The 23,665-nt window shown below is 44.8% G+C and overlaps 1 protein-coding gene and 1 pseudogene across 1 annotated transcript; both read left to right on the top strand.

Moving 5' to 3' along the window:
- LOC109946857 lies at nucleotides 1,580-4,603 on the top strand. The gene is made up of 2 exons (XM_020555937.1): nucleotides 1,580-4,007; nucleotides 4,125-4,603. Exons 1-2 carry the CDS (start codon nucleotides 1,580-1,582, stop codon nucleotides 4,601-4,603), a joined length of 2,907 nt encoding a protein of 968 aa, XP_020411526.1.
- LOC18791237 overlaps nucleotides 9,990-23,665 on the top strand; it is a 56,218-nt pseudogene continuing 42,542 nt past the window's right edge.

Consider the following 23,665-nt stretch of genomic DNA (forward strand, 5'->3'; position numbering starts at 1 on the left):
GCAGAGCTGATGAAGCAGCAGCAGTCCATGCTAAGGCCGAATACTTCAATACCAAGCGGTGGCCCAGCTAACCTGATGCGCAACGCTTTCGCTGATCCTCCACTTGCTTCAGCACCGCCCCAGCCCCACTCAGCATTCTACCCTGCCCCGAGTACTCAGGACAACCAACAACATAAGCGGAAGGATAGCTACCAGCATCCCTTTCGGTAATAACAAACGTGGCAGACATGGCAACCACCACCATTCTAGCGGAGGCAACCCGCCTAGGCCTGCTGATCGGGCCCCACTTCCATTCGCACCCAAGCCCAGGTTCGAGGTATTTACCACCCTCAACACCACCTATGAGAACGTCCTGGTGCGTGAAGCCCCCATCATCCCCAAGCCACCCCCCCGGAGACCATCCAGCAAGCCAATGCCAAACACGGGGGTCTTCTGCCGCTTTCATCAATTCAGCGGCCATGACACCGAGTCTTGTGTTGCGTTGCGCAACATAATTGAAGGGCTCATCCGGGAGGGTAAGCTGGACAACTATGTGCGCAACATACCAGCCCCGCCTAACCCTCACCAACGACAAATCAACATGATCTCCACCATCAGCGGAGGTCCTACCCTGGCTGGCACCTCCAACAATTCCATCAAACATTATGTCCGCTCCACCTATGCGCACCAGGTCTTCACCACCGAGCAGGGACGATTGCCAAAGACCCACAGGACTGGCTGGGCCCCCATTACCTTCTGCGAGGAGGAGGAGCGTGGTGTTATCCTCCCCCATGACGATCCACTCATTATCCGGGCTGACATTTCTAACTTCGACGTTGGGCGTATCCTGGTGGACACTGGCAGCTCGGTCAGTGTGATGTTTGCCGAGTGCTTCAATGAACTCCAGGTCCCGCCTCACCTACTCGACCGAAGCATCACACCCCTTGTGAGCTTCTCGGGTGATGTGGTCCAGCCCATTGGCAGCATTCATCTCCCTATCTCAATTGGGGCCGCACCCCAGCGGACGACAATCACTACCCCCTTCCTTATCGTCGATTGCCCCACAGCCTACAACGTCATCCTCGGCTGCCCAGCCCTGGCCCAAATGAGAGCTTTTATTTCCACGCATATGCTACTGTTGAAGTTCCCCACTCCTAATGGCCCAGGCACGGTGCGCGGCGACCAACTCGGGGCCCGAAGCTGCTATGCTTCAGCAGTAAAATCCACCAATCGCCAACCTAGGAGCGAGGCCCTTTCGGTAACCATGGCTCCCGCCCCTCCTCAAGCTGGCACAGACCCACCTGAAGACCCAAGGGAGGAGTCCATCGCACCGCAGGCCGAACCTATGGAGGACCTGGAGCTGGTTACCCTCCATGACGATATCCCGGATCGACAAGTCCGGATCGGCACCTCCATCTCGCCAGAGCTTCGCTCTGACCTGGTCGCCTTCCTCCGCCTCAACTCCGAAGTCTTCGCTTGGTCCTACAATGACATGCCGGGCATCTCACCAGACATCATATCTCATAGGCTTAGCGTCAATCCTGCCGTCAGACCAGTCCGATAGAAGCGTCGCGCTTATGATCCCGAGCGCTATGAGGCCATGAGGGCGGAGGTGGAACGATTGAGTAGCATCGGATTCATCAGGGAGGTTGACTATCCTACATGGCTGGCTAATGTCGTGATGGTCCGCAAACCAAGAAAGGGCTGGCGCATGTGTGTCGACTACACCAACCTTAATCGGGCTTGCCCAAAGGACAGCTTCCCGCTACCCCGCATTGACCAGCTAGTCGACGCCACAGCCGGCCACGCCCTCCTTAGCTTCATGGATGCTTATTCAGGTTACAACCAGATCTTCATGCACCCCGAAGATCAGGCCCACACCTCTTTCATTACGGACCGCGGCCTCTACTGCTATAAGGTGATGCCCTTCGGCCTCAAAAACGCCGGGGCTACTTATCAGCGTCTGGTGAATCAGCTCTTTGCCCCCCTGATTGGCAATACCATGGAAGTCTATGTCGATGACATGCTAGTCAAGAGTCGCACGGCTGACCAGCACATCCCCAACCTCTCTGCCATGTTCACCATCTTGAAGCAATACAAAATGAGGCTTAACCCCACCAAATGTGCATTCGGGGTGGCTTCCGGAAAATTCCTTGGCTTCATGATAAGCCAGAGAGGCATTGAGGCCAGTCCAGAAAAGATCCAGGCCATCTTAGATATGACAATACCTAAGACGGTCAAGGATATCCAAAGCCTTACAGGGCGTGTCGCAGCCCTGACCAGATTTATCTCCAAAGCCACTGACCGCTGCGCCCCATTCTTCAAGGCCCTTAAAGGCACCAAAAGAAACATCACCTGGACTGCTGAATGTGACACGGCTTTCAGCGAGCTGAAGGAGTATATGGGCCGGGCCCCTTTATTGTCAACCCCTGAGCACGGAGACATCCTCGTGATTTATCTCTCCATCTCAGCTTCGGCTGTTAGCTCTGTGCTCATCCGATCAAAAGATCACGCGGAGCACCCAGTGCATTATGTTAGTAAAGCATTGCAGGATGCCGAAGTTCGTTACCCGGACATCGAAAAATTGGCGTTCGCCCTGGTCGTCTCGGCAAGACGCCTCCGACCATATTTCCAAGCTCACACCATCCATGTCTTAACCAACCAACCACTCCGACAGGTGTTGCAGAACCCAGAAACTTCTGGGAGGCTGGTCAAATGGGCCATTGAACTGGGCGAGTTTGATCTTCATTACAAACCCCGCCCGGCTATGAGGGGTCAGGCCGTTGCTGACTTCCTATCCGAATTCACGGATCCCCAAGCTTCCGCAGCTACCCAGCTCATAACCGAACCCAATCCCCCTTCCAGCCAGGACCAAACCCCCACCGAAGGCAATCTCGACCTAACCCAGCCCCTGTGGACCTTATTCGTAGACGGCTCTTCTAATGCCCAGGGCTGTGGGGCCGGCCTCGTTCTCATCTCCCCAGACAAGGTTGCCCTCGAGTACGCCCTTCGCTTCAAATTCCAAGCCTCCAACAATGAGGCCGAATACGAAGCACTCATAGCTGGTCTTCGATTAGCCAAAGAGATGGATGCCAGGCAAATTCAGATATTTAGCGATTCACAACTCGTGGTCCACCAGGTCAACCAGGACTTCACGGCTAAGGATCCCTCTATGACGGCCTACCTCCAGCACGCTCGGCACCTGCTGGCGACTTTCCACGCCCACTCTCTCAAGCAAGTGCCGCGCTCCGAGAATAGCCATGCCGATGCACTAGCCAGGTTGGCATCAGCCTTGGAGCAGGGACTGGGTCGCCACATCCACATCGAGTTTTTGGCCCAGCCCAGCACACAAGCCCCACTCATCTGCACTATTGATCACAGCCCCACATGGATGGACCCCATCCTCCAGTTCTTACAGAACCAAACACTACCAGCTAATCCGGCAGAAGCACGACGCGTACGCCATCGCTCTGCCCGTTACCTGATCATTAACGGCTCCTTATACAAGCGGGGTTTCAGTCTCCCATACCTCCGATGCCTGACTCCAGAGGAGGGTCACTATGTCCTCCGAGAAATCCATGAAGGCATCTGCGGCAACCACTCGGGCGCACGCTCGCTAGCCCATAAGGCAATCCGCCAAGGATACTTCTGGCCTTCACTCCACACTGACGCCCAGGCCTTCACCCAGAAATACGACAAGTGTCAGCGATTCGCCAACATCCCACAACTCCCGGCTGAACCGTTGACTGCAATGGTCAGCCCTTGGCCATTTGCCCAATGGGGACTGGATCTCATTGGACCGATGCCAGAGGGCAAGGGCCAAGTCAGGTATGCAGTTGTGGCCGTGGACTACTTCACCAAGTGGGCTGAGGCCGAGGCCTTGGCCACCATCACTGCGGCTCGCATCGAATCCTTTGTGTGGCAAAACATTGTATGTCGCTTCGGCATCCCCAACTCCATCGTCACCGACAATGGCCGGCAATTTGACAACGCCAAATTCAAACAATTTTGTTCCAACCTCAAGATTCGTCTGTGTTTCGCCTCCCCAGCCCATCCACAGTCCAATGGCCAGGTCGAAGCCGTGAACAAAATCATCAAGAAGACCCTCAAGACAAAACTTGACAAAGCCAAGGGCTGCTGGCCAGAACTACTCCCAGAAGTACTCTGGTCCTACCGCACCACCTTCCGCACATCCACGGGTGAAACGCCGTTCTCCCTATCATTTGGAACCGAGGCCGTGGCTCCGGTAGAGATTGGCCAGCCCACATACCGAACCTCCACTTACGATGCCACGGCCAATGACGAGCAGTTGGCCCTCAACCTCGACTTCATTGACGAACTCCGGGACCAATCGAACATGCGCAATGCCGCGTACAAGCAACGCATCGCCAAATACTATGACTCCCGAGTCAAGCCCCGTGCTTTCAAAATGGGGGACTGGGTCATGCGCAAGGTTTCCTTGGCTACCAAAAATCCTAACGAAGGTACCCTCGGCCCTACATGGGAAGGTCCTTACGAGATTATCAAAATCTGCCGCCCCGGCACTTATCAGCTTCGTGATTCCACAGGCAAGACGCTGCCTCACCCGTGGAATGCTGACCACCTCAAGTACTATTACAAGTAAACATATCTAGACCCTAGGACAATACTTTGGTCTTGATTATTTACTATAAGTTAGACGTAAGGTATCTAGACCCTAGACCACTTGTACCTTCTGCCTTTCGGCATCTATTTCAATAAAATGCCTGACTCAGGCTCATTCTCATGAACTCACATTGTTATCATTTTTAACACAATTGATATCAAGCTAAGTTCATATCATAAATAAAAACAGCCTTGCTCCAGGCAAGGACAAATGTTCATACATAACCACAGTAAACAAAACACAATCACTAGAGTACAAAATACAAAATAGCTATAACACATCACGAAGGCAACGCCTTCAGGACTCGGTCGAAGGGGCATCCTCAGTGGCTGGCTCAGCCTCTGGTGTCGGGGCGCTAGCATCAGCAGGAGGGGTCTGTGCAGGAGGCTCGCCACTGGTGTCAAAGTTAATCTCCAGTGAGGGGTTGAACCTAACCAACCTATCTTCCCAGCGAAGCTGCTCATCAACCAGTCGGTCCATGATATAGCTCTTCAGCTCCTCTGAGGATCGGAAGGACTCAATCGCCTCGGCTCGGGCAGCAGCCACCTCCTCGGCCCTAGATCTCTTCAGCTCCTCCACCTCCTTGGCCAGGGCCGCCTTTTGAACCAGCAAGGTGTTCTTCTCTCGGATGGCCTCCTGCGCCTCCGCCATTTTGCTCTTGGCTAGCTCATCCCGCCTCTTCAACCTCTGGATCTCCTTGTCAGCCTTGGCCATGCTGACGTACATCTCGCCAAAGGCCTGCAAAACCAAAACCATGTTAGTCAATCCACACAAAAATAATCCAACACAGGTACATTCAAAAAGGGCCTAAACACTTACATAGGCAGAGGTGAGGATCGTCTTTTGGGCCCGGTCAATGAAGGAAGAAGCTGGAGTCCTCGCCAAGGCCTCAGGGTCGCTCTTCACGCCTTCCAGGAAGACGTTCACTAAGGGCACCTCCTGCCGGTGCATAGCCAGGTTGACCTCCTTCTTCTGCTGGCGTAGCCTGCCGAAGTCTACCTTCTCTACCCCTTCAGCGAACACATCCTCCATGCCGAAGGGTAGCTTCGGCGGTGCCTGCAGATCAAAGGGCGGAAGCCTCGGCCCTGCCCCCATCACATGCTAATGAGCCTCCTCCAAAGCCTTCCTCTTCCCCAGCACGTCCGCGACCCGACCCTCATCATCATCCCTGGGTCGTTTTCCAGCACTCTTCTCAGCTTTCTTGGCCCGAGACTCCCTCAGCCGCTTCTGCATCTCGGCCTCATCAATGTCTACGGCCACCTTCGTGCTCCCCCTTATGATGCCAGCCACTGTCAAAACAAACAAAGCAATTCTATTACTCAAACTTACAAAGGCTCAGTACAAAACAAAAAGATAACCCAGGTACTTACTTCCTTGCAGCAGTCCGGACTCAAACAAATTCTTCTGCGTGACTAGGTTCCCGCACTCACGCTCAGTCTCTGATAGCTGCGCCCTCACCCACTCAACTTCGTCTTCTTGCTCCTTGGAGATAGGGCCCCACTTCACTGAACCTGCATCAAGGGTTAGAAACTACTTAGCCATTTACACTGGCACAAAGGAAGTACAGAACAAAAAATAGGAGCCAAAACAACACAATCAGGCATTGGACAATCTTAAGGGATGGGGCAAGGACCTATAGACTGGAAGTGGGTAGGAATGTGCTGGACAACGCTCTTCCCTAGAGGACATTCCCAGTCCCCATAGGCCAAGCACCACCTGTTCCTCCAGGACTTTTGCGTTGTGGGCTTGTGTCCAATAAAATAGCCCCTCTCCTTCGCCTTTCGGCAATTGGCCTGTACCCAGCCAAAATTCCCCTGTTGCTTCGAAATGGAGTACAGGTACATGAACTGCTCAAACGTTGGCTCCCCTAACCCAGCCAACCACCAGGCGATATACACCCCATGAAGAAGAATCCAAAAGTTGGGATTATACTGCCCCGGTGCATACCCCAACTTGGCCAACATCATCTGAACCCACGGATGAAACGGCAGTCTGAAGCCGTGCCGATACATATCTGTAAAAATCATCACGGAGCCATCTGAAGGATATCTGACTACATCGGCCTCAGTGGGTAACCTCAAGCCCACATAGGCTGGCACACAAAAATCCGTTCGTAGCTGGGCCAATTTCGCTTCTGTAAGTGTATTCCGCCTTGGCAACGGGACACCAACCCGGATGTCTAATCCCTATGACACCGAAGCCACGGCTATACCCACAGACCCTGATGGTGATGCCTGGTTGCTCGAACCCACTTCTTGCGTCTGAGGCAAGGCTAGAACCCGATTTGCTATAGCCTCTAACTCTATATAATTTCTCTGCATCTCCCTATATGCAGCCGACCCAGAGTCTCCCGATGGCTCAGCCCTCTCACCCCCAGGCCATATCATCCTACTTTCTATGGTTCCTTCCACCATACCCTCTGTCTCTGAACTTTCCTCTTCAGAACATATATATTGACTCGGCTCTTGACTCTCAGTATCATCCCCGCCGAAGGCAGGGGGGTCAAGACTTTCCCTATCAGAACTTTCAGACATCTACAAATATGGAAAAACAAGAAAAAGGAACTAAATGCACATGCAGAGAGGATCGAACCACAACAACAAGAATTTGCCAAATCTTCATACCAGGCAAGAATTCTACATGTTCATACATATGTTCAACATGTTCATCATGTTCATGCTCATGTTCAATGTGTTCTTCCTAACCTTCAACATGTTCATGCAAAACAAGACATTTCAATTCAAAAGTTCAAGCGAAATAAGGTCTAACCTTGTTCGTACCACCACGTACAAGTCGCCGGAAATCACCTCAGCCACAAGCACCACCACAAAACCTTCGCCGGAAATCTCTTCTCCTCCTCCTCAAATTCTCACAATTTTTCTCAACTCAAGCCAAGTGTGATGCCTTCACCACCCAAGTTCCTTTAAATAGCCAACTAAGGGTACCACGCCTCGTTTCACGGGCAAACCCTAGCACCCTTTCATATTCCCTCCTAAATCCCTTGTACCTACACACAATTTGAAATTCAATTTTCAAATATACAAGCAAGAAACAAAAACAATTGTGAGAAATTTAGGGACCTTGCCGAACGGCAAGGCCCGTGCAAAAACAAAATGGAGCCCCAAAATTTCAAGTGTCCTAGCCTATTTCATAAGCCCAATCTTATTACAGGGCTAGGGCCCAAAATTGTCCAAGGCCAAGACCCAAATTTGATCAACACAACGGTCCAAATAAAAACCTGCTCAAGACACCCTTGCCGAACGGCAAGGGCTATGCATGCATCAAAAAGGGGGCAAAAGGAGACCATACCGAAGCACACCACCCAGCTGCTGCGCCGAGGACCTCCTGGGCTTGCCAAAACCGCCTGCCGCAGGACTCCCAAATCGCTGCCAAGTCCCCTGCCGAGTGGTAAGACACGTCCGCCGCTCCAAATTGCTCAGCAGCTCCTTTGATCTCGGCAGCTCCACCTCACGCGGCTAGACCAATTGCCGAAGCCTACCTCACGCGGATCCGCACCTGGCCCTGCTCAAAGTCCAGCCCACTTGCCGAAGTACCAGCCGCCTTACTCGACCTCTGACCAGCAGCTCCGTGGCCACGACCTGCCGAGCGGCAAGGGCCAGCCACTCGGATGTGCTCCCAATCACTCGTGGTTCACCTTGCCGAAGCTGCACAGCCCAGCTTCCCTTGCCGAAACACCACACAACTCGACAACCACCCAATCACCCTTGCCGAACGGCAAGGGTCTTCCAAATCCAATTCTCCATCCCTGCTGCAGCCTTGCCGAAGCCGATATTGCCAAAGCTGCCCAGCCCCTCCTTGCAGAACGGCACCCTCCACCCGTGCTCTTTGCCAAACCGTGAGCTACCCCACCCTAGCTCCAAGTTGCCGAACGGCACCTTCCACCCATGCTCTTTGCCAACCCGTGAGCTACCCTCAACCCTAGCTCCAAATTGCCGAACGGCACACTAGCAAACCCCAATACCAAAATCTACCAAACTGCCGAATGAAGCCTTGCCGAACGGCATGATGCATCATCTCGTTTTTATACCCCCCTCCTCCAACAACCCTAGCCCTTCTTAATTGCCAAAGCCCAACTCGGGCCCAACTCTTGCCAATTGTCGAAGGCCCAATTCAAGCTAGGCCTTCAAGCCCTCTCAATATGACCTAGCTCCCAAGTTCAAAACAAAAAAATATATATTTTGCTAGACCCTTGCCGAACGGCAAGGGCCATGGAAGCTTTGTGGGGAGGTCCAAAAATCCCAAATGGCCCGGCCATTCCCAAAAAAAAAAAAAAAAAAAAAAAGGAGCTAGACCCTTGCCGCACGGCAGGAGCCATGAAAGAATTGGAGTCTCCAAAATTTTCAAAGTACCCGGCTCCCTCGAAGGTCTGGCTCCTCTAGGGACCCAGCTCCCATCCTATCTGCAACATGCCCAAGTACCCAGGTACCCAGCTACCATGTGTTGACGCAACTCCTAGCTTGCCAACTTGGGGGACTAGGGAGTGCCCTGCGGCTCCCAATGAAGCTGGAATGCTCGGTTACAATTACAAAAACTCACAAGTTCCCAACCCAGAAGTTACTTCTCGACCGCGAACTTGGGGGACTACTGTTTACACCATAATGAACCGAGCAGACCCAGCATCAAAGCGACTAGCACCAAGGCAGCCACGCCTTCTCCCATGCCGAAGGAAGACACACTTCCGAGGTGCCAGACACCTGCCGAAGCTCTCAGCTGCCAAACCTAATCTCCAGGACACGTGTCGCCACCACAACGGCTTGCACAAAGTCCCACATTGGAACTTTGTGCAAAGCTCCCACTTTCACTTCCCTATAAATAGGGAACAGTACCAAGGTACAAAAAACGACTATTCTCCCACTTTTACTGTTACTATGCCAGAATTACTACTTGTAACTGACTTAGGCATCGGAGAGCCTTCGGCCAGCACCACACCGGTGTCCGAAGCTTAACGATTGCTTCTCCTCTTTTACCTTCTACAGGTCTCTCACCAACCCATTTCACCAAGGGCCTCAGCCTTCTTCTCTGCTGAAGACTCAGCACATCTAATCACTAAGTTTGACTCAATATTGGCCGGGCCATTTTGAGCATCAACATATGTCATTTACCTTCTTCTTCTTCTTTTTTTTTTGTTTTTTTTTTCTGCATGTCATTTACTATTTTACGTGATATGTGCATCTGTGAGAATGATAGCTCCCAAACGCTAGGCACCACGAGTGATAAACTATTTTGATTATAGAATTTAAAATTAAATGATTTTAACTATGTGGAATTTTTTAGACCAAAACTTGATTTATTCAAATGATAATAGTTGAATTTAACAACTTTTGTGCAATTAGAACCAGAGAGAATGGATTTCTTGAGTTTTTGTATCGTCCTGCTAAACCTTTTCTTTGTGTTGTTGTTCTCAATTATTCAAGCTCTGCAAAGCAAAGCCAATCCCAAAAGGCATCTTCTCCCACCTAGACCAAAGCCATGTCCCTTCATTGGCAATCTTCTAGAGCTTGGCAACAAACCCCATCTCTCTCTCACCAAGCTTTCTCAAATCTATGGCCCCATTATAACTCTGCAACTCGGCCAATATTCATATTGGGGATTTCCCATCCCCACCTTCAATGGGGAATGGGTTCCCCGTCTAGCCCTACCTTTTGGGATTGGCCTTGCTTTGCAGAGCTTGATAATTGAGAACAACAACACAAAAAAAGATGGCATCAGGTATGTCAGAAGTCGTATACTCAAGAAAGATGGCACCAGGTATGTCTTTACGTATTTCAAATTGTGTGAAAGATTTTGAACATGTATATTAAAGAAATCTAACAGTTGGTATCAGAGCCAGGTTGTTCGCACACACTAAAATCGTTTTTGAAGCATGCCTATTATGATTTCTTATCTGTTTTATGCCATGATGAGTTTTTGGTGATGTTCAAAATTTGAAGATGGATTAAACATGTTTTCTAAATATCAAGAATATTAAAGAATCTGAAAAAGCATGTTTTAATTTGATTTTCATATCTTCAAAACTTTAAACATGTTTTTGACCTACCCGATTCAGAAAGGTATTTTGCGTAAAAAACAGACACCAAAAACGTCTAAAACACTGTTCATTGCAAAAATTACTATTCACTGCAATTTAGGGTTTTCTCTCTTGAACTGTGTTTGTTTCGTTATTTTATGAGCTAGATAGGTGCTTGTCTTTGTTCTGAGAATCAACAAATTTTTCATAATAAAACCAAACCTAAATACTCAAACCCTAAAGAAATAACAAAAATTGCATCATACCTAAATTACTTGATAAGTTTCTTCAACAAATAGAATCTATCCTGTAATTTATTTTGCCACAAAGGTGTGATACTTAATTAAGGAAGCTTGCATATGTTACTTGCATATGTTATTTGTTAGTTTTGTGAATAAAGTGAAACGGAAAAACTATTTTCTCTTAAGAAATTGAGAATTGGTGTCTTGGAAAGTAATTATGTCTTTTTTTTTTTTTTTTACAAATCCTTACAGCTTTGAACACTCCCTCAATCAATTTCTCGCAAATTGAAAGATTCACTGGATCAAACTTCAAAACATGGACGTATGATTTTAAAGTTATTCTCGGAATGAATGAGATCGTTTATGATCTCACTCATGATTATATTTAATTCAAGCTAGCCATTTCACTTATGTATCTTGTAGTACAACTCCTAGAGTTTAGGGAAAAGAAAAAGCATATGGTGGTTAATAGGAACCACTCGTGTCAACTAGTCACAAATGGAATTCTAGTAAAGAATACAGTGGAGCTAATTAAGAAGCGAAACGAAGATGAGCTAGAGCAAAAAAGGGTTAAGATGCAACGACGTCGTTGACCTTATGGAGGACCCATAAGGATATACATGGCCACAAAGGACGGTCTCAGAAGTCTCAGGATCACTGTAAAGCTCAGTGTATTCGCTTATGGGAGAGGACGAAACATCAATAAGCTAATTCGATGAAAAAATCTCTTAGTGCAGTTTGTGAAACATACGCCCCAAATTGAATCACCTGTTGAGATTTTCGATACCTCCACTAATAGGGAGATAGTGGTACTTAACCCGTTCCTTGCTAGGGAGAACAACACTTTCATGGCAGCATGTTGTGACAAGGAGGATTAGATAGCTACCTGTTGTTTTCATTAAATATTATTGGAATATTTAATTTTAAGTTGGATTCAGGATTTATTTTAAAGTAGGATGATGTATTTTCATTACCCTAAATAAAGAGAAATTTAATTTCTATTTCAAGATTATTAAGACTTTCTTTTATTTTGGATTCAATAAAGATGTTTTTGTATCTCAGAATTCAAAGACAATAAAGGTGGATTATATTGTCTCAATTACAATAAATCTTTTTGATCTCAACAAACGGGTGTTCACTATTAAAAAGAATGGTGCACTCGTCCACAAATACTACAGCCAGCTGCAGCACATCTTTCAGGAAATTGATCATCGCACTCCCAATCGCATGCACTGTGGCGCCAATGTGACTGAGCGCCAGATAGAATTAGATCGTCTTCGTGTTCACCTTTTTCTTGCCGGGCTTGACCTTGAGTTTGATCAAGTCCGGGGGGAAATCCTACACAAAGATCCTAAAAGGGACCTTGACCAAACCTTTGCATATGTACGTCGCGAAGCTCAACAAGGACTGACCATGCTAGTGCTCCAAAAACCGCTGTCATGGTCACTCAACGTCAACGGGGCCCTCAGATCTGTACTGGTGGCTCTTCTCATACTAAGGTCATAGGCACCCGTCTGGAGCATAAATGTACTTACTGTGGTGGATGTAAACATACCCATGCTGGCTATTACAAATTGATTGGGTACCCGGATTTGTGAGCCCACTCCAAAGCTCCCAGCAAGAATAGGAGCAAATCACCCCAACACATCTTATGACTCAGATCCTGTAAGTCCTGCTGTTTCAACTACATCGGTTCCCGCCTTTGCATCTGTAGCCATAATAGGTACCCAAGGTTATGTTTTACATAGTTCTTCAAAGAAACACACATAGATCATTGACACCGGAGCCACTGATCATATGACCTTTGATCCTAGACAAATTGCCTCTCATACACCGTCTCATCAATCAGTGGTGTCTAATGCCAATGGTACCCCATCCTCCGTAATTAGGGAGGGTTCACTCTCTCTCTCTCTCTCTCTCTAACTCCCTCAATTTGGATTCTGTGTTGGTTGTTCCATCCTTACATCATAATCTCTTGTCTGTTGCCCAAATTACTAAGGCTTTGAATTGCACTGTAACCTTTTGGCCTACTCATTGTGGTTTTTAGGACATTCTCAGCAGCAAGACAATGGGTTGTAGTACTAGGAGGGGCAAACTTTACTACTTGGACTTAGCATCTGACAGTGAAGCACATTAACGAAGTATGGTTATGGTATCGACGTCTTGGACATGCTTCGTTTGGATATTTACAGAAGCTATTTCCTTCCTTATTTTCCAATTTAAATATTTTCAATTTGAAGTGTGACATTTGTGAATTGGCCAAGAGCCATCGTGTTCCTTTTCCCTTACGTTCAAATAAAAGTTTAGTTCCATTTTCTCTTGTTCATTCTAATGTTTGGGGCCTTGCTAAAGTTACCACTCCAGGGGGAGCTCAATGGTTTGTCATGTTTATAGATGATTGCACCCGCATGACCTGGGTTTCCCTTCTCAAAACAAAAGAGGAAGTCAGTTCCAAGTTTTAATAGTTCTATCAAATGGTGGAGACTCAGTTTCATGCCAGAATTCAGATTCTTCGTTCTGACAATGACGGAGAATTTCTCGACCATGATCTTAACAAGTTCTTACAAGATCACGGCATCATACATCAACGCTCATGCCTCTACACTCCCCAAAAAAATGGAGTCCCTGAAAGAAAGAACATACATTTATTGAAAGTAGTTCCTGCCTCTCTCTTTGGTGCCAATAGGCCTCGATCTTTTTGAGGAGAAGCCGTCGTCTTTACAGCATACCTCATCAATCGGATTCCTTCCAGTATCCTAAATTTCCAAACACCATTTCAAACGCTTCACCATCATATCCAAATACCTCATATCCCAAACCTAGAACCCCGTTTTTTCGGATGTGTTGTATTTGTCCACTTACATGATCACCAACGAAGCAAATTGGATCCCCGAGTCGAGAAATGTGTTTTCATTGGCTATGCACCTCATCAGAAAGGATACTGGTGTTATCATCCTCCTAGTCAGAAGGTCTACAATTCCATGAATGTTGTGTTCTGGGAACATGACTTATATTTTTCAGCAGTACATGAGGAGAATCAAGAATCCACCACTCCTCAAATTCTCAATTTTTTCCCCCAAGATGTCACTCTGCTTCAAAACGACCGGTCGCTAGTGGAAAGCGACCGGTCGCCCCCACTTAGGTCTTCAAACATGGAGAACTTGCTTCCAAACAACCAGTGGCCAGAAGACAACAAATGGTCGCCAGAGGAAAATTATCAGTTGCCTCTACGCTGTCAAAATCAAAAGGAGGAAATTGATCCGTTTTATGAGATTTTGCCCGCTTTAGCTCCAGTACCACACCAATCACCAGCTGAGGAAGTCATTTAGGTAACATCTTTTCTTGAAACTGATAACACTAATAAAATATCCCATGATGATTTGATTTCAGAAGGCATATAGCCTACATGTCAGCTTCCAAAAAGGAAGAACCGTGGTAAACCTCGAGTACAATATGAAGCAAATCTTAAAGCCAAAGAAAAATACCCCATCACTGATTATATATCTCGCAGTAGATTATCAGAGTCACGTGTGCACTATGTAAAGCAGTTAGCTGACATATCTGTCCCCAACAGTGTGACTGAAGCAATAGAAGACTCAAAATAAAAAAAAGTCATGAATGAAGAAATGCGAGCTCTCCAATAGAATGTCACATGGGAACTCATGCCCTTACCTCATGGAAAGAAGACAGTAGGATGCAGGTGGATTTATACTGTGATCCATTGAAAGATATAAAGCTAGATTGGTAGCGAATGAGTGCATACAGAGATATATGATAGACTACCAGGAGACCTTTGCCCCAGTAGCCAAGATTAACACTATTAGAGTCCTATTTTCTCTAACAGCAAATCTCGATTGGCCACTGCATCAATTTGATATTGAAAATGCATTCTTACATGGAGACTTGGAAGAAGAAGTATATATGGACTTACCCCTAAGATGTAATTCAGCTCATAACAAGAAGAATCAAGTTTGCAAGCTCAGAAAGTCATTATATGGGTTAAAGCAATCTCCTAGGGCATGGTTTGGCAGATTTTCTAAATCTATTAAGAATTTTGGATATAAACCGAGTAATTAAGATCACACCTTGTTCTTGAGGCATGATGAAGGAAAACTTATTGCATTGATTTTTTATGTAGATGACATAGTCGTACTGGAAACGATGCATGAGAGCAACTGAAGTTCCAAAAGTATTTGTCTCAGGATTTGAGATGAAGGATTTAGATGATCTGAAGTACTTCCCCGGAATCGAAGTAGCAAGGTCAAAAACTGGTATATTTCTGTCTTAAAGGAAGTATGTAATGGATCGACTCACTGAAATATGAATGCTTGGATGTAAGCCTGCTGACACACCCATTGATATGAATCACAAGTTGTGTGAAGATATGGACCAAGAACCAACCAATATGGAACAATACTAACACCTTGTTGGAAGGTTGATATACATGGCATACACAAGACTATATATTGCACATGCTGTGAGTGTGGTTAGTCAGTTTATGCATTCATCCAGTGTTTCTCATAGAAATGCAGTTGACCGAATCTTAAGATACTTAAAGTCAGCCCTTGGGAAAGGATTAATGTTCTCAAAAAATGGAGATCTTGAAGTTGTTGGATATACAAATGTTGATTGGGCTGGTTCCAGTACAGATAGACGCTCTAGTTTTGGTTACTTTACATTTGTTGGAGGTAACCTAGTTACTTGGCAGAGTAAAAAATAAAATGTGGTTTCTCGATCTAGTACAAAAGCAGAGTATGGCTCAAGGAGTCTGTGAATTATTGTGGATCAGAAGACTCTTGACAGAATTGGGCTTCAAACTAGAAAAGCCAATGGAGTTGCATTTTGACAACAAGTCAGCTATCGATATTGCCCATAATCCAATTCAACATGATCGAACCAAACATGTTGAGGTGGATAGACATTTCATCAAAGGAAAAATTGATAATAAGATCATCTGCCTACCATTCGTAAAATCAAAAAATCAATTGACAGATGTCTTAACAAAAGCAGTTTGTGTAAGAGTATTCCATGACTCACTTACCAAGTTGGGCATTGGTGACATATGCACTAACTTGAGGAGGAGTGTTGATGTGAGTCTCCTAATTAATCAAAGAGATTTATTTCCTTGATTAATTAAGAGATTTACTTTCTTGTTTTATATAGTTGACAAATCATTGTATATTTAGGAGATACTATCCTAATTAATTACTTTATCTATATCCTTGTAAATCACTTATGTAAATTCCTATATATACCTCCTTATGAAGAAGAATAAAACTTAACCTAAAGTATTCAAACCATATTCATATTTTAGCAAGCTGTAGCCACACCTTTCTTTTACCACTGCAACCTTTTCTTCTATTAGCCCGTTATTTTTGTGTCTCCGTTGCACCGTCTTCATTGCAAACCGTCCCCTCCATTGAGCTCTCCCGTGGCAAGCCACGACAGCTCCATGTATGTCCCTTGGCAGTGATGGCCAAATTTCTATTTCCTCACCGAGCCTCGTCACTACTTGCTGATCATTCTCCTCACCAGCCTTTATCCCTCTCATGCCATGTAACTCAAGTGGTTTTGAACTAGGGATGACAATGGGTCGAATCGGGGGTGGGTATGCCATTTCCACCCCCATTCCGTTAAGCTTTTTTCCCAATTCCCACCTTCATTATTGCAATATTCATATTGGGAATTCCCCATCCCTACCTTCAACGGGGAATGGGTTCCCCGACCTGCCTCATTACGTACGGAAGAAAAATCAATATAAAACTACTTTTTTTGAAAGAAAAAAAACAGAACTAGAGCAAGATAATGAGTACATATAATATATTATCTACGTACAATGTTTACATATTGACTAGGAAGCTAACTAAATATATAAGTAGTTGTAGGGGTCTTTTTGTTCCAGCAGCCTGATGAATGGGCTTGGGCTGCCGTAAGAAGGAGACGAACAAAATTCCCCGAATGCCTGAGTGCAATAACCAAGCTCCCAAGAGAGTTTTTTAAAAGTTCAGTGAAACTTTAGAAAAACACTCTTAGGTTATTTTCACAAATAGCCAAATAAATTGATTAGTGCCTTAGCTTGAGGAGCTTGTGGCATGGGAGCTAAGCTTTCACAAGTTTAGTAATTTGAGAGAGAAAGAGAAGGAACAGAGAGTTAAAATGGGGGAGAGGCAAATTAGGAAAATTTCTTCCTCATGGGAAAATGAAACAACTAAAGAGGGGAATTGGGTGGCTTTAGTAAATTCCCAACTGCTTGACAAAGCTTGGTCAGGCTCTGGTTGATGATGCTTCTAGGTAGATGAAGCTCCTTTTTATAAGCGCAAAGGACCCCTAGCTTTGTATAATCTCCTTCTTTCTTTTTCTTTGCTTCTTTCTACTAAATCCTATTCAGTGAAATTTTCCTATCCAAGGTGCATGGGTAAGGGGCCCTTTGTGGTTCCAAGGGTTTTGAGTGGCTCGACCTTCCCATGAAGGTGAGGTGCCACCTGCTTTTCTTCTTGGTTTTCAAAATGTGGCCTATAGAGGGAAGAAAGAAGGGTAGAGTCTTTTGTCCATGGGTATTCATCCTTCATTCGTGGATTTCTTTTGGTCCTGCCATGGCTCTTTGTTAACCATCTTGGAATTCTGACGAGGATGAAACATGATGCCAGGTTTTCCTACAAACTACCGGGCTAGGCTTATGAGTGCAATATTGGCTTATTAATGTATTGTTTCCGGTGCCTAATGGGTCTTCGTCAAGTTGCTGGAAACGGCCAATTTGGTTTTGGGCATTTGATTGATGTTGGCTTTGTCCAAGTGCTATGGCAGATTACTAGATATCCTCCTAAGGCATTGGGTCATTTTCCTCCTCTCTCATGCTAACCCATGTGTTTGGGCCCTAGGAACGGGCTGGATTTTTAATGCTCCCAAGTGGCCTTAAAACTTTTGTTCCTCGAACCCTCAATGGGCCCTGTGATGGCTTGTTTCCTTCCATACCATAACCTTCTCAGCAAGCCCTAGTTAATTATGTGGCTTGGGCCCACTAAAGCCTATAGCATGGCTCGGTATTAAAACAGCGATTTCTTCGCATGGCCTTGCATGTTCGTTTAGCCTATTTGTGCTTGTGTTTTATTGCGCCGCATTAGGCCATGATCGGGTCAAGTAGCATCGGATTAGATTGGTAAGCATGATTTTATAAAGCTGGTGCATTTTGGTCCTTTTGCGCATGTTTGCTTGGCGTGACACATGGCCCATGACTTATCTAAATGCGTCCTTTGATTTCTCTCATGTCCTGATTGGGCCTCCTCTGCGATTAATTATTCACATTGGGCTAAGAATAAACCTGGGCCTAGCCCTTGGATTTTTGGGCCTCAACAGTAGTGTAGCTTAAGATTTGTATAAATTTTATAAATATATAATATAAAACTTAGTCGGCACAATCACTTTAATAACATATTTATATATACTATATTCTAAACAGGGAGGGTTTGGGTCTGGGATTAAAATACCGTCCCTCCCCTCCCCTAACACCATTTCCAAAAATTGATCGTACCTGTCCTCATACCCGTTTTTAATCCTTCTTACCTGACCATTAGGGTCGAATCCATGCGAAGACCCTTACCCGTGGGAAAAATTGCCATTCATATTTTGAATAGTTATCTTCCTTGCACTTGAGATTCTGTGTTTGAATCTCACCCACCCAATATCGATCGCTTTTTTTTTTAAAAAAAAAAAAAATATAGAAACTATGTCGTGTATGTATCTCAATCATTCATCAAGTTTGAATCTCAATAACAATTGGTTGTTATAAGAATGTCCAGTAGAACTAACTATGAGGATAGTTTTTTTTTTCTGAGGAAGGTTTATTGGGGTGCATAGAGTAATTGGACTGTCTTGGCTTTATGGGGCTCCTATTTATTATAGGGTGGATTCTTATCCTGGTGTATGATTTTTGTTTTGTAAAATCACCCCAGTTGCCCTTCAATATGATGGTAGATTGATCTTGCGACGGCTATATCTAAAGGAAAAGCAAACAGAGCCATGCCACTAGAATACGGATTTTTGTTTTGTAAATTTTTTATTAAGTTATTCGGTGTTGATTTTTCAAGTACTTTTATTTTTATTTTATTAAACCTAGCCAAAACGAAGTCGTTTTGGCTAGGTTAAAAAAAAAAATTATTCGGTAGTAGTTGCTGCCCGATAAAACAGATTGGGGGAAACCCTAAATCCCCAACCCCAACCCCTAATTCTACCCAACCTTCACCCCAGTTGATGGCCTCCCCACATGGATCACCTTCCGGCGCCGCCAATCTCCTCATCCAATGACGGCACCAAACCCCAAATTCAATTTGGTTTGAAATTTGCTCTCAAAATTGAAAGTATGTTATCATATTTCCTAATCTTTTTATGCTTTGATGAGATTGATTAATATGTTGATTAGTTTGAATGAATTAGAGTTTTTAATTAATTAAAATATTTAGTTTGTATGTTTTAATATGATGGATTTCGTCCCTCCAATTGAAAGTATGTTATCCTAATTTCTAATCTTTTTTTGTATGCCTTAATTGATTAATAAATATGTTTGTACGTTTTTGTTTTTCTTGATTATTAGTTGTTGTCGATTGTATTTATTAGGAGTTTTTTTTTAAGGACCCGCCCCGAATTTTCTCAAAACCCGAGACGAACCCTTTGGAATTTCTGACATCACTCCGATGTCAGACCCAATCACTAAAGACCGAGACTTCCTGCCGAAATTTCGGCAGAGTCTCCCCTATAAATTGGACATTTCCCAAAAATTTCAACCTGCATAAAAATGCATTTAATATTTCCAACTGGCAGCATGCACAATATAATTCATGCAATTCACACAAATGGCCTTCGGCCTTCCAATAATTCTTAAACGATTATCAAACAATTCAAATACCAAATATAACTAATATTTAGTCTGCGGCTGCACCTAACAACCTTAGGCTGCCTACGTACCCTCCTTGAGGGATCAAGTCACACGTAGTTCTTCCCTAAAACCCAGTTCCCCACTTGGGCGATACCTTATTTCATTTTTTTGTATTTCATATAATCTCCTCATACGCCGGTACAACCAACGCCACGTATGGGGCCTGTCAACACGCCGGATAACCTACGCCACGTGCGACCATGCCATACTATCATAATATCTCCTCATACACCGGTACAACCAACGCCACGTATGGGGCCTGTCCCAACGCCGGATAACCTACGCCACGCGGGACCTCAATATCATATCACAAATCTCCCCATACGCCGGTACAACCAACGCCACGTATGGGGTCTGTCGACACGCCGGATAACCTACGCCACGTGCGACCTCAACACAATATCACATAGCTCCCCATACGCCGGTACAACCAACGCCACGTATGGGGTCTGTCTCAACGCCGGATAACCTACGCCACGTGAGACCTGAACATAATATCACAAATCTCCCCATACGCCGGTACAACCAACGCCACGTATGGGGCCTGTCCCAACGCCGGATAACCTACGCCATGCGGGACCTCAATTTCACTTGGTGGTACTTGTGGTAAATCCAACATCCGGGGAGGTACCTAAAGTAGTGCGTATAGCACTCCAAACTGACATTCTAGACTCTGTTGTACCTTTGTACAACCATATATAATTATAATTATATAAATTAATTCTAATATTGTGTAACCCTCCACAATCATCTAGCACCCGATAATCCCCCCTAGAAAGGTGAGATTACTCTGGGAGACTCACGGTCAACCAAGGGTCAAACTACTCTAACCCTGGTCAACCGGACCTGCAGAACCCACGACCTCCAATTTCCGATCCGAAGGTCCCTATGGGTTCTACCAGGTATAGGACACTTGTCCTAAAACTTTGGCTCAGATCGAACGGTCGGATTGCTTACGATCGCACGATCTGACAATTAATATAAAATACAAACTTTAAAATTATTATTCGGAACATCCGGGGCTCCGATTCACAATCCGTGAATTTCCACACGATCCTAGAATTACCTAGATTAACATATATTAAATTTGGGTCCATCCATCGGTCTCAACCTATCGAACCCGGATAACGCACAATTTGCGAATATCCGTTCCATAGTCAAACGATGTCCGAATTGAGATCCGCAAAATCCTACGCACTTGTGACAACCTAAGGATCTCATCGGAACACATTGCTACTTTTCTACAGTGCCCACGCTCCGCCGCACGCGCCGGCAGCGCGTGGGTGCCCAAAGCGATAACGCTTCGCCGGAAAATCTCAAAACCACGGCTCCAAACTCCTACCCTAGGTATAACACCCTATTTGGAGCCACTTTTGTTCTTGGACCTACCCCAAAAAGTGGCCGGAAATGGCCGATCACGGCGGCCGAAGTTTCGGCCGATTTTCAATTCGAAAATCGAGTTGTCTACGCTAAGAATCGATCTAATCCTACCCAACCATCAGCTAGAGCAGCTCGAGAGGTTCAAAATCCATACCTGAGTCGACGGAATTGGTGGCCGGAGGAGGGAGATCGGCGGCTTTGAAGTTTGGACGACGTCGGCCGCTTCATCTCCAGATTCCGGCGAATCCGCGGCGGCTGGCAGCGGGAGGTGGCTGGGGTAGGAAGAGGACGACGGCCCGGTCATTTTGGTACCGGTCCCGTCGTCATTGGTGGCCGGAGGAGAGCACGGCCGGCCAAAACGTGGCCGGCTGTCGCGCGCGGGAGATAGGAGAGAGAGAGACCCGCGGGGGAGAGAGAGAGAGAGAAAGAGAGAGAAAACCAGATTTTTATAAAAAATCCCATTTCGAAATATTTACGATTGTGCCACTGGATTTCTTTTGACCATATCTCTCTCGTTATAACTCCGATTCGAGCCCACTACGTGTCTATGAACTCGTCCCAGTACGACCTATCCAAAAATACAAGTCACGGTCCCAAACTCTCTCCGGTTAAAAATATGACTAAAATACCCTTAAATAATTAAATAATTAAATAGGGGTTAAATTCGGGATCGGGGTGTTACATTTTTTTATTATATTGTATTTGTTTTTTTTTGTCAAAATTATATCATATTTGTTTGTTTGTATAAATTGGATTAATTTTTGTGTTTATTAATCAATGAAGATTCTTATATATTTTGGTTAGTTAGAATAAATCTTGGCAATTTGGATTATTAATTAGTTTGTTTGTTTTTTGAATAGAAAATATGGAACGATACTTTAAGAGAAAGTTCTCATCAACTACTTCGAGTTCGGATAATGTAGGTAGTTTGAACTCAAGAGATGTGGCTAGTTCGAAAGAAAGTGAGTTGCAAAATCTTATGAATAATCTTCCTACAGACCCTGGACTTTGACCTCAAATGTTGGATTATGATCCTAACATTCGAGATGAAGTTCGAAGAGCATATCTACAAAAAGGTCCCTGTCACCCTAAGAATCACACATTTTCACAAATCGATCTTTTAGGGTATGATTGACGCTTTAATGTCAAGTGGTTTGATGAATTTGATTGGTTAGAGTACAGTATAAGCAAAGATACTGCATTTTGCTTTTATTGTTATCTCTTCAAATTCAATTTCAAAATTGGTCAAGGGTGTAGTGATGCCTTCACAGAGATGGGTTTCAGAAATTGGAATAAGAAAGAAAGAATTAAGAATCATATTTGAGGTGTTGGAAGTGTTCATAATCAATATAAACAATATTGTGTAGATCTTATGAATTAGAAGCAATACATGCAAACAGTTTTGGGCATGCAATCAGACCAAGCTCGTATTGATTATCGTATTTGCTTGATAGCTTCTCTTGGTTGCATAAGATTTTTGTTGAAGCAAGGTCTTCATTTTCGCGGTCATGATGAGAGTGACACTTCAAACAACAGAGAGAATTATTTGGAGCTCTTACAATTTCTTGCTGATCATGATGAGAAAGTTAAGGCCGTTGTGTTAAAAAATGCTCCAAAGAATCTCAAGCTAATAGCTTTAACAATTCAAAAAGATCTTGTGAATGCTTGTGCGACTGAAACTATTAACTAAATCATTAAGGATATGGATGGTGCATTCTTTTCTTTATTAGTTGATGAATCTCATGATGTGTCAGTAAAAGAAGAGATGGCAGTGGTGTTTTGTTATGTGGACAAAAGTGGGGATGTAATTGAAAGGTTTGTGGGCATTCAACATATTAGCGACACTACATCAAACTCACTAAATGAGGCTATTGACACATTGTTTTCAAGAGAGGAATTGAGCATTTCTATGCTAAGGGGACAATGATATGATGGAGCTAGTAATACGAAGGGTGAGTTCAATGGTCTTAAAACATGAATTTTGAGAGAAAATCCATGTGCTTATTATATTCATTGTTTTGCATATCAACTTCAATTAGCTCTTGTGGCCATGACAAAGGGAAATGCTGATATTGCCACTTTCTTCTTGCAATAGCTTGGTTAATATTGTTAGAGCATAATGTAAGCGTTGTGACATGCTTAAAGATCAACTCTAAAATGATGTTATGGAAGTTCTTGAAAAAGATACTCTTCCAACATGGCGAGGCTTAAATCAAGAAACTTGTCTCAAGCGTCCCGGTGATGCACGTTGGAACTCACATTATAGTACATTACTTAGTATCATTTCCATGTTCAAATATGTGGTGAAAGTGCTTAAATTGATTATTGTGGATGGCTCCACTGATAATATAGGTGAAGCAAATAGATCATTGAGAGAAATACAATCCTTTGAGTTTGTTGTAAAAACAAAAATCCTGCGACAAATAAGACAAGAATATGTGTACAAAATAATATTTGTATTA

Source organism: Prunus persica, chromosome G1 (assembly GCF_000346465.2).
Source record: "Prunus persica cultivar Lovell chromosome G1, Prunus_persica_NCBIv2, whole genome shotgun sequence".
NCBI classification, from domain to species: Eukaryota; Viridiplantae; Streptophyta; class Magnoliopsida; order Rosales; family Rosaceae; genus Prunus; species Prunus persica.

Bases quoted from the DNA above. Each gene is read 5' to 3' on its own strand.
- LOC109946857 (XM_020555937.1), top strand. From the start codon at position 1,580: ATGAGGGCGGAGGTGGAACGATTGAGTAGCATCGGATTCATCAGGGAG. The intron at 4,008-4,124 runs GTCTGTGTTTCG...GCTGCTGGCCAG, and splicing joins TTGTTCCAACCTCAAGATTC to AACTACTCCCAGAAGTACTC.